This window comes from Cornus florida, unplaced genomic scaffold, assembly GCF_030987335.1.
Source record: "Cornus florida cultivar Cherokee Brave unplaced genomic scaffold, ASM3098733v1 CherokeeBrave_3.0.0_Hap2_Chr10, whole genome shotgun sequence".
NCBI lineage: Eukaryota > Viridiplantae > Streptophyta > Magnoliopsida > Cornales > Cornaceae > Cornus > Cornus florida.
This window is the reverse complement of record NW_026775580.1, coordinates 88,982,569-88,994,308: the sequence shown is the minus strand read 5'-3', so window position 1 is coordinate 88,994,308 and position 11,740 is coordinate 88,982,569. Positions and strand designations below refer to the sequence as shown.

At 36.5% G+C, this 11,740-nt stretch overlaps 2 protein-coding genes across 3 annotated transcripts; one reads left to right on the top strand and one right to left on the bottom strand.

Annotated features, from left to right (window-relative positions):
- Positions 1-1,944: 1,944 nt before the first annotated feature.
- Positions 1,945-5,759, top strand: LOC132279922 (uncharacterized). Its single transcript, XM_059781992.1, has 2 exons — positions 1,945-2,716; positions 4,839-5,759. The coding sequence occupies exons 1-2, from the start codon at positions 2,108-2,110 to the stop codon at positions 5,202-5,204; spliced, it is 975 nt and encodes a 324-aa protein (XP_059637975.1). The 5' UTR covers positions 1,945-2,107; the 3' UTR covers positions 5,205-5,759.
- Positions 5,760-6,062: 303 nt separating this feature from the next.
- LOC132279923 (uncharacterized) lies at positions 6,063-11,524 on the bottom strand. Of its 2 annotated transcripts, XR_009471433.1 has the most exons (9): positions 11,411-11,524; positions 11,003-11,130; positions 10,660-10,729; positions 9,921-10,003; positions 9,471-9,509; positions 7,687-7,757; positions 7,501-7,615; positions 7,061-7,206; positions 6,063-6,294 (listed from the first exon to the last, which is right to left on the bottom strand). XR_009471433.1 is itself a non-coding variant. In XM_059781993.1 (8 exons), the coding sequence occupies exons 1-8, from the start codon at positions 11,454-11,456 to the stop codon at positions 7,132-7,134; spliced, it is 627 nt and encodes a 208-aa protein (XP_059637976.1). In that variant the 5' UTR covers positions 11,457-11,524; the 3' UTR covers positions 7,058-7,131. The 2 variants fall into 2 exon arrangements, 1 of the variants encoding a protein (XP_059637976.1); XM_059781993.1 differs by lacking the exon at positions 6,063-6,294 and having other exon boundaries at positions 7,058-7,206.
- Between the last annotated feature and the right edge of the window lie 216 nt (positions 11,525-11,740).

The following is an 11,740-nucleotide window of genomic DNA, read 5'->3' as shown; positions in this document are numbered from 1 at the left end:
TTTTAATATCTTAGATATCTATATGGATCTACATATCTACTGTTACAAGCTCATATAAAACTGAAAGTGTAAACAAATTTTACTATAGTCGACGCCCACCTTACTGGCTAGGTTCATTAACGACTAATCATGTCGTTAATTGTGATTTTTTTTTTGGTTGTAACAACTCTCTTGTATTGGGCTGCCCACTTATGGGCTTGGCCCTTGTTTCTTGCCTGTTCTCTTTCGGACTTCTTGGTCCCATTTTTGGACTGTTTGGCTAAAGGCCCACTCTGTATATATCTTTTATTTATAGGATTAATTATAAAGACACTCTCAAAGGTTTGCCCTATTGACAATTATATACAAATTATTCATTTTTTAAACAATGACACCTCCTGTCACTATTTTGATTCAAACAAACCCTTTAAAAGTTTGAAAAGATAATATTGCCCATCAATATATGATTGATTTTAATTGTAAAATATAAGAGGTTTGAACAGACACTTTTGCCCTTTCTCACCCAACCCATTAATTTAACCTCTTTCTCAAACTTTCATAACTAAATGTCTATGCATTTCTCTCTCCAACTCCTGCAATAACATGATGAAACCCTAATCCCTAGTTTTTAACCCGAGTCGCACTGATGGTGGACGAACCTGATTAATAAAGAATCTAGTAATGGGGTCTTTCATCGGCAGTGGAGCATGGACTGGATTGTGACTCCGAGGAGTCCTCTGTTATTGGGTAGTTGTTCACCGCCGGTGATCTTCAACCTGGCCAGCCGCTGCGTATTTCAGATTCCAATCATTGTTGTTATTAGGGTTTCATTTTAAAATTTTTTGTTCGACTTTGTAGATCCATTGGGTTATATATATATATATATGTTCATATATGTACATAACAGAGATGATCAGTTTTTCCAATCGCCCCGTCGCATATATCGTCAGATTCCGGCGAGTCTCCAGGCAGTGGGTAGGATTGGCAAGAAGACTCATTAATCAACCAGCTCTTCAAATCAAAAAGCCCAGCTGACCCATATTCCATATTTGTCATGGGAAGCTTTGTTTTCCTTGTTTTAAGGTCCAATGAAACCAATGAAATGATCAGAGGTTCCATTCGAACGACGTTGGCACGAGGTTTTCTTTCGGCAATTTGTCGTTCCTCACTCCCAATGGCTTTTCGCGCCGTTGGACTTACACCTGCTAGTACGTGATACCGACGACGGTGGCGGCCTTGACGGGGTAGACGAGTGCTTCGTGGTGTATGTGTGTGTATATATATATATATAGGTTTCAATCAGTTCCTTTTTCATGTATAAAACAAATGATTTTTTGATTTTACATTTAATGTCCAAAATGGGTCAACTAATGTATTGAGTTTCTTTGTGTTATATATATGTGTGTGCTTCTGTACCTTAAATTTTCACAGTTCTTGTTCAGTTTGGATTTATATTATATGGGTACGGTGAACTATGATATATATATAGAGAGAGAGAGAGGGGTCTATATATATGGGTCCTGTATTCTTTTTTTGGGCGAAAGGTTTACATAGGGTTACTTTGGTCCATACAAATAGTTTGAAAAAAAGGTTAAAAAGGTAATTATCTTATTTAATTAGGTCTATTAACAAGCCAGAGAGTAATAGTGTCAATTCACTATGTGTCAAATGTAATTGAGGTATTTTGTTAACTTTATGAAATTTAAGGAGTATTATTATTAAAAAAATAAGTTAATTTATACATAGTTATTAACATAGTAAACTTCACAAAAATATCATTGTAATTAACCTTATTTATATTAGTCGCTTAAATTTTCGAAAAAAAAATGTACCATTCATACGGTACCTCCTTATTTGGGGCCTTGGACAAAATAATTAAATTGTAGCACACTTTTAGATTTTATAGTAGTAGTTTATTACCCATGACGTGGTGCCACTTTATTGGGTATTAAGCAAAAAATTACTCAGCACTCCACTGAAGCACCAGGCGCACGCTAGCACACTCCTTTACAGAGCAACAAAATACACCGGCACTGTCTCTCGAGATCCAATCTTGATTTTTCCCAGAAAAGACTCATATTTTCCGGTAAAAATCCAGACTTTCCTTCACTTTCAACTCTCTTTTTCCATGGCAAATGCCTGGAGAAGAGACCGACCCACGAAGCTACTCGCTCCCAAAACCGTAATTCTACTCCTCTCAACCTCTCTCCTCCTCCTCATCTTTCTCTTCCTCTCCTCTCGCACCTCAAACCCTTATTCTAAGCCTAACTCTAACCTTAATCTCAATACCCTAAACCTCCGAACAATCGAACCCTTCGATTGCCACAATTGCCCTCAGGCACACCCGGTCATCGCCAACGTCGTCGAGGGGCTCAAGTACCCTTTTCTCTACGCTCTCTCGGATCTCGGAACCCTACCCGATAAGCCCCACAAGAACATTGTTCGGATCCTGAAGGGCAAACCCTTTAGGCGACCCGACATCTCGGTGACGGTTCAGGAGTTGTTGGAGAAGATAAAGGGTGAAGGCAAATCGGGAATTTTTGTGGACGTCGGTGCCAATGTCGGTATGGCATCGTTCGCCGCCGCCGTGATGGGGTTTAGGGTTTTGGCGTTCGAGCCCGTGCTTGAGAATTTGCAGAGGATTTGTGATGGGGTTTACTTCAACAGGGTTGGTGATTTGGTGACCGTGTTTGAGGCTGCCGTATCTGATCGGATTGGGAACATTACTTTTCACAAGGTATTTGATTGAATTCAATGCTCTATCTCTTACTATTTATTGTTTTAATGTGGTATTTATTATATTTGCATTTGTAGTTTCTGGATTATATTTTGAGGAATAGTATGATAATTGTTGTATAATTTTTGTTACTTGCATATTGCAATGTATATCACTTTGTAGTGAGCTTGAAAGTAAGTAAATTGCAAGAACTTCACAATTACGTACAATATTTTGAGTTCCTCTTAGTTGTTTTCCACTAAGCAATTATATGCATTGTGCTTATGATTGGTTGGTGTTGTGAGGCGTTAGAACGGAGGCAATAACTATTCAAATGGAAAGAAGAATTTTTTTGGTGCAAACTGTGTCTAGGGCTGTAAAGGAGCCGAGCTGTTCCCAAACAGCTTGGGCTCAGCTCGATAAGAGCTCTGCTCATGTTCATTTATTAAGTAAACGAACCATTCTCAAACAATATTTTTAAGCTCCTTTCGTGAATGAGCCAATCTCAAACAACTAATAACTCAGCTCATTTGTTCATGAACATGTTTGCTAATTGAGTTCACGAACAAGCTTGTTAGGGCTCGATTCTTTTTATATCTATATAATATTATATATAGATATAATATAATATTATAGAGAGAGATAGGGTGAGACTCAAAATATCATCTTTTTAATTATATTAGGTTGGCTTCTTGAGGACACCTTGTGGTATTCGAGAGTCCAGAGTCTTCCACTAAGTAGCAACTGTAGACCTCTCAAATCTCAAGTGTTCTGTATTTCCCTTCTCATTATCACGTGCATTTCAATCCTTCAACTGTTCACCCTCACTGGATTCTAGAAATGATGCTGACCGGAAGACGGGGAGTTTCTTTCTCCTTTCTCTCTCATTCTATCTCTCTCTCTATCTCTATATCAAAGTTTTCTATGCTATTTTAGGGTTTTAATTTCCTTTTAATTTTTACTCAAATCAACTGAATGGGGGTTTTCTTCGAACTTCGCCAGTCACAGGGGTTTCAAATCAGTTCAGTTCTGTATCTGATTATTTGCTGACGACCTTCACTGAACACCGGCAGCAGTCTTTATTGTTTAGTTTCTCACCATTTCTCCTCTCTCTCTTAATTTCATCTCTCAAAATTCTTATCAAATTAGGCTTTCTTTTAGTCTGAGATGTATGGACAAACATGCTTGGCAACTCCTAGATGGTGGTTAAATGTATTTGATGGCCTGCAGTAGATTCTAGTATAATGCTAATTACAGTAGTTTGATAACGGGCTTAAGCTCGAGCTTGGCTTATTAAATTAAACGAGCTAGGCGAGCTGAGCCGAGCTTGGACAGTGATGTGGGAGCTTGACTCAAGCTCGAGCTTGAGCACTCCTGTAAAATGATCGACCCAAGCTTGAACAGCCCACTACTCGGCTTGGGTTGGCTCTTTTACAGCCCTAACTGTGGCTTAAATGAAGTGAAGAAGTTATGTGATTTTTCAATGAATTTAAGCATTGGAAAGTGTTGGGCAAAGAGCTAGAGGCTTGACATATAATTGGCGTTGCTGTCCTAAATTCCAAGAACTTTTGATAAATTATGTGTGGATTAACCGGGGTTGAATTTTTGGGGCCAAATATTTAAGAATAAAATCCTTGGACTAGGTCGCAAGCCATTCTTAGTAACTCTGTAGGCCTATACCCAATCTCTAATCTCTATTCCTTACTTTAAATATTCAATGAACTGGTTAATCTAATTGAATTAACATTTCCTTCTCTTTGGTGATTATGAGCAAAGAAGTCTATATGGTGCTTCAGTAATAATCTCTCTGTAATTTTGGCATTTTTTTGTTCTTTTACTTTCTCTTTTATTTATTTATTTTTTATGTAAATCTTTATTACTTTTTTTTTTTTAATTTATTTATTCGAATTACTCTAATTTTTTTCACTTGGATTCATTTGGTGTTTTTCTGCTCTGTTATTTACTTAGCAATATATATTTCAGTGACCCCATGTTATATGATTCATCTGCTATGTGAGGAAGTAATTTCCTCCTGTTGATGGTGTTGATGAAGTCTTTGAATAAGTTTCCAAGTTTCGGTTTGTCTCTATTACTTTGCTGTCTATCTACTACCCTGCTTATGTTAATTATTGCGTGTCACCAGTTGGTTGGCCGGCTTGACAATAGTGCAGTTTCAGCTACTGGTGCAAAGATGGCGTTCAAGTCCAATGAAGAGATTGCACTTCAAGTGAGATCCATACCTCTTGATGAAGTGATCCCAGAGTCTGAGCCTGTGCTGCTGCTGAAAATAGATGTTCAGGGCTGGGAGTATCACGTCTTGAAGGGTGCCTCAAAATTACTTTCGAGGGAGAAAGGTGAGGCCCCATACCTAATCTATGAGGAAGATGAGCGGTTGTTGAAGGCCAGCAATAGCAGCGCAAAAGAGATTCGGGACTTCCTCCAGAGTGTTGGTTACCATCATTGCACTCAGCATGGTACAGATGCTCACTGCACCAAAAAAGATTTATGAGAATGTTCTTACAGACACTTTAACAAGACAACCGTGATAGAACCTATAAGCATAATGGCCAGTCTCATATTTTCTTGTTGAAGCAATGAAAGGAATCTAGCTTACTGAGCGACAGAGTAAATTTTTTGGTGGCATGTCATCAAATACAGTTGAAGGTGTTAAAAATTGCCATTATCCCTAGAGTTGGTAACTGTGAAGTTAAAGGTGACTATACTTAGGCTTATGGGGATCCAGGTTTGCAAGAAGCAGCTAGACAGACCATTCATTTAGTAATTTGTTTGTCGGGGTGCTTGCTGAAAGCTTGTCTTTTAGGGTTTGTAAGATGTGCATTTGTAATTATTCTTCCAACCCAATTGACATGATTCATTATTCTTCCAATCCAATTTGTTGATCTTGATGCATTGGTGCACATTGGAGTTTACCCTGTTAAAAGGAGTTTTTTCATGTTTCAATTACACCAAAGCTGTTATGTACATGATAGCTCCTTAAGACCGTCATTTGCTTATGATTTATGTTCATTTGAATTCTTAATCAAAGTACTCGTACTGTTGTGTATGGTCACGTCCGCTACATTACTCTTTGTTGATGTCACAATGGGAAAGAGAGAATGCGGAAAGAGATGGGCAATATAATGGGCAATTTGCTGGCATTGTTGTTGCAATGACGAGTAATTAGCTTTTATGCCAAAGGAGGATGTTGATGTTGTCAAATATGTCACTACAAAGTGGTGTTGGTGCACCATGTTCAAATAGCGGGGCACACTGGGATGTTTGACGAGTTTAGTGCCTGCTGTTGGTGGATTGTAAAATTTATCACCAAACGAACCCGAAATTAAAAAATAAAATAAACCGTGTGCCATCATGCAAAGTAATTTTTCTGGTATTCTTCCCAATCATATTCATGATACTGAATTTACTATGATATCAGAATACTCCAGTATAATAGTTCGAGCTCGCTGCAGTGCACCTCAATACAATGGTATGTAAATAATAGATCTCTTACATACATTGACAGCTCTAGAGTAAACTGTACATGCGTCCTAAATGCAGCTTTATTATTATGTACTGAATGTATAAACAATCTTCTTTACCTGCAAGAAAAATGAAAAAACATGCCTGAGACAAAGAGGGTGAATATGAAACATTGTATTCTAACGTTCTTATCATCTCACTAACAACGAGAAAAAGCAAAAGTTTTCAGTTTTTAACAATAGAATGCATTTCTGAATGGTAATACTCCCTAAAACAGGCATTAGTAAAATCCCAAGAAAGGTTAATACTGTCAATGGGGATAGAGAAGAAGATGAAAGAAAATGTAACCGTATGAAGGTGACCGATGAGAAAATACACACCCCATATTTTTTGAACTTCACTTTAAAATCCCACAAGTCTAATCTTGATGCTTATTTAGAGCATGTTTGGTAACAGCCCCTTTTTCTCTCTAGTTTTATTTTTCCAATTTGTGTGATCCATTACTGCCAAAACTTTGTAACAAAACTCTTTCTCTAGCATTTTTTAAAACGGGGCCAATGCCACACAAGTTTTGGATGCAATACTTGCCATTGGCATCCGATTAACAAAAATATCACTTCAAAAGTTGTAAGGTGGAATCCGCAGTAATAGCTTATTCAAACTACAAAACTCGTATAAAGAATCCTTTTGAATTTTCATTTCAGTCAGGAACTAACTACATGCATGAAAGATAAAAGACAGATCTTATGGCAATAATGTCAGGTTTCGTTTTCCTCATGATGCAAAAGAGCCGGAATAAAAAATGCATCATGACACATAACACACAAAACACACAAAACACACATGCTAACACCAGATCAAACATATCCCTCTAGTGCTTCGTACCTCATGATACTAACACATTCGTGATCTCAGATGGCATGGCCAGTTGGCTGTAACCAGAAAGGCTCAAGCTTTTAGGACTTATCAGGGCTGCTAGTTTTTGAAGGGCCGCAACGCTCCACCATAACCTCATAAAGTTGCTTTCCATTCTGCATGTATCAAAGAAACAGAATACATCAACGATGTCATTAAGGACATGTAAAAGGTAAATTCATGACCCAATATGAAATCTGTACAAGTTCTACTATGTCTGTCTTCTTCCATTTTGCTTTTATTTTAATTGGTAGTCTGTCCGGAGGTTAGATTCACCACCCCAATAAGATGCTACCAGCACTTTGGAGGGTCAATCTTTTAAATCTAACCCCACCCCTGCCCACCCTTGTTGGTGGAGAGGTAGCTAGATACCAATGCCAAACAAGATTTGTGCATCTCTTGATACTTACAAAAATTACTGGGAAGAAGTGGATTTGTCCTTCAGGCTTTGTCTGTGTCTCCTTAAAATACACCAAAATCGGAAAGTCTGGCCACCAGAGCTCCCAATTCACAAATGTTGAATATCTGTAATAAAATTACCAAATGATTTAACTAGCTTTATATGAAATAATTATGTGAATGCAACCTCTACTCACTTCCAACGGTTCTTTCCACCCACAAAAACATTTTCACCGGCCTCCTGAAGTTGGTCTCCAACTTTTACCTCCTGCAACCCAACACATCAATATAGTAAGTGAAATACAGTTTTAGTAGATCCACAATTTAAAACTAGAAAATATACAGCAATTGCATGGATTTCCCTATTAAGTTTTGGATATCTTAAACTCAACTTCGATTGTATGCAACTAAGTGAAAGATGACTGGAAATTATTTTTATAACAAGAAAGACTAGACAAAGGAAAATAACTAAAAGATCCTAAAATCAGTTAAAAAATGTTAACTTTTTTATATGGATACAAGATATTTATGATACCTGATCTAATTTGCAAACCTTGTTGCAGCTTAACATAATGTTCTCATGGAGTTTGTGAAGTCTATTCCCTTTGTTTATCTATTCTCCTATAACATCTTCGCCTCTAACCTAGTGTAAACTGAAGAAAGAAATAATTGTAACTATGGTAACCAAATAGTTGACTCTTGGTGTTAACAATTTTATCTTCGAGTCTTGGTGTTTACAATTTCATCTTTTAAGGCCACACCCAGTTATCACAGTCACATCTCCTGCCGGGGCCTTGTGCAGTCATTAGGTTCATCGGCTAGGTGAGGCAATGTCTAGGTCAAATAACCAGACCACAATTGGAGTACCAAACCGGTTGCGGGAGCAAGAATAAAATTTTTGGAAATACTTTAGTATCTAACATACCACCAAAGCTACATAAATTAGTAATATAAAGCATATTTATGCATTCGTACGGAAGGCATCACTCAAAAATAATAAAACCAGAACACAAAAAGGAAAATGAAAGTGATCTAATTGTTGGTGATCTAAAATGTCTTGTTATGACTCAAATCCAACCCCGAGTGTTCATTAGTTTATATAGATTTCTAATAGTATCTAAGGTGATTTAGGCTGCAACTGTGCAAGAGCCACAGATCCAAGCTCCCAACATAGTGGAAGCTATGATTGTAGGTCCTTTTTCTAGTACTCCAATTTGAGGATTCAGAGCACGAGTATCAACCAGGAAGGTGGATTTCATTAATAGACTTCCTAGACAAAACTCAGACTAAACTGAACTCTACAAGGCTTTTAAATTGCTCCAGGTATACAAATCCCTGCAACCCTTCCCCATCCACTGGTTTCATGCTTGAACTTACAGGAGGAAAACAAAAAAGAAAAAAATTGCTCCCAAACATACTTTGTTTGCTAGGAGAAACAAAAACCTCCATATATATCTAACTAATTATGAGAATATTTGTTTAATCTATATTTCTAACATGCATATTCATCTAACTAATGCTCAACTGGAAAGCAAAAACAGGTATGAGAACAATACCATTTTGACACATGTTCTTCCTAAAAATTATAAAGTGATGCAAACACACGTGTGCAAGCATAGAAAGTATTGAGAAATGATAAGTGGAATGAGCTCTTGGTGATCGGGTTCCAATGCACAACTAGAAGAATTTAAGATTTAAATTGAAGAAGGTAAGCAAGGAGAACCTTGCCACACAAAAAAAAAAAAAAAAAGAAAAGAAAAAAAAAAGAAAAGAAAAGAAAGAAAGACAAAATAATTTAATTCGATAACCAGAGTTTGGTTTTTGAAAGTTCCACAAGCATCTAGATATTGCATTGCCTTGAGCTGTGAAGTATCATAGCTAAGAAATGATTTTAAGTATGCTAATCTTAGAAATTCATCTCTTCCTATCACAATATGATTTTAAGTATGCCACACATTTTGGACAGGTTAGGTGAACAAACCAGGGCCTCTTCATCAAAGACAAATCTCACTCTAGTCGTCTGAAAGGAGGAAACAGAGTGTTAGCCGATCCGGGTGAGCAAGATAGATGTGCCATAGTAAAACAGATGGCAAGAGGACAACCAAAATAATAGAATAAAAGGTAACTTCAACAAAATTACTGTACTGCAAACGTATGAATCATCAGATGTGCCATAGTAAAACAGAATGCAAGAGGACAACCAAAATAATTGAATAGAAGGTAACTTCAACAAAAATGCTCTGCTGCATGCATATGTATCATCATTGCTAAAAGACATTTTCTAATTTTATAAGAAAATCACTTTGTGTTTAACTGTTTAAACAAGGGGCACCAAAGTCCATTAGAAATCGACAATCTTTCATATACAAAATAATCATGATAAATACTAGTTATTGGGAGGCCTACCTGCGACACCTAAAGTTCTCATTACCTGGAACAGTAGGAGTAATCCAAGGAGGCCAACAGGAGCTGCTGGAAATAGATTATCTGTATAAACTAAGCCACCAGCCATCCCTGTTTCATATTGAAATCTAATATTATATACGAGAATCCGTACTATACATGCAATCTTGTTAAAGGAAGCAACTATAGCCAATGACAACTAATAACACAGGCCACAGGGTTCCCAACAAATTCTAACTGTTACTTTTGACAATGACAGTGATCACTGAGTGATTAATTAAGATTACCATTTAGAAAAGCATATTTAGATGCAAATATCCATCTGATGTGTTTTGGAATTAGCTCAAGAATTACTGAAACTCTCAAATCCAAGTCGATTGATAGAGAAAATTCTGGTGCCCACAACTCACAACCTTGATTTGGTATCTGTATCTATATTTTGAATAAAGCCACTTAATCCCATTAGATCACATTACCTACAACTAAAACACCTATGCATGACTTTGCCGCTGAACCAACAACATGCAATATAACAACGATATCCTTCCTTTATAAAGACAATATCCTATTAAGAATCATAAGAAAATAAGACCAGGATAATCCATATGCATAATTCCAGTTGAATTCTTATTTAGTCAAAACCTCTTGACAGATGGTTCTTGAAGTAGATTTCATCTGGAGAAGCTTGTATACTATTTCTTTTCCCTGAATGAAGCTTGTATACTTCTTTTAGTTACATATAACTGAAATGTTTTCTTAATACCCACCAAGTAGGACTATAGGTATTCGATAATCTGGCTCTGGAATCACAGTTTCTTTCTTGACCTTCCTTCCAAGCTTCCAAACATGAAAATAGACCAATAAAACTATTATACAGATTATACATATACCAGTATTCTGAAACTTGCACTCTAAAGAAGAAGGCTTTTTTCTTTTCTTTTTCTTTTATTTTCTTTTTTTTAACCAAAAAAAAAACTTGTTGCCCGAGTGATTTGGATTCATAATCATTCTATCAAGTAATCTAAATTAGAAAAGAAACAAGAGAGTATGTATTGACCAAATTAAAAGCACAACAACTAAAGATAAGTGGGGAGTTCAAGTATTATTTACCACTGAGGAGACGACAATGCTGCCACCATTTCGGGTACTGATATCTTTCCTCACAAAATTTTTGTTAAACATCAGATTGCCATAAAATGAGCTCTGAAAATTCCTTAATTGCCCACCCACCTCTCTATCTGTTTGAGGTCAGGTATGTAACACACAGTGATCAGTTCCAAATTCCAATTTGTATAGTATTAGAACTCAAAATTACAACCACCCATAAATTTTCAATTACAAGTTACTAAGTTAGCACAGTTTCTAGTAGAACACTGAAAAGATACAACGAGACTTCAATATATGATATATATATATCGGAAGATATAATGAAATGTGAATTTGAAATATATTTAAATTATATTATCTTGATTTAATTTGAGATTAAGGGGCAAAAATGAAGGAATAGGAAATGCTTACTTTTTGAAGGGAGAAAGCGAGAAACCGATAAGAGAGCGCTCTCCATTTTGCTCCTTTCTGCTTTCGTTTTCTGAAAACAATAAAATAGATGTGTTTCTAATGAGCGAGAGGTTGTGGTTTCCCGGAATTGTTTTGGAGATCGAAGTTAATTGACGGTAATGCCCTTTACTTTTCATCTCTTGAGATCAAAAATTACACTGGTCAAGTGAATTTATCTTTCTACCCCTTGAGTTATATACCATTATGTTGAAAAATAAAGAAATATGTTGGTTCGACGAAGTTCTCCTAAATACCAATTAGTATTAGGGCTGACTTGAGCCCTTATACTTA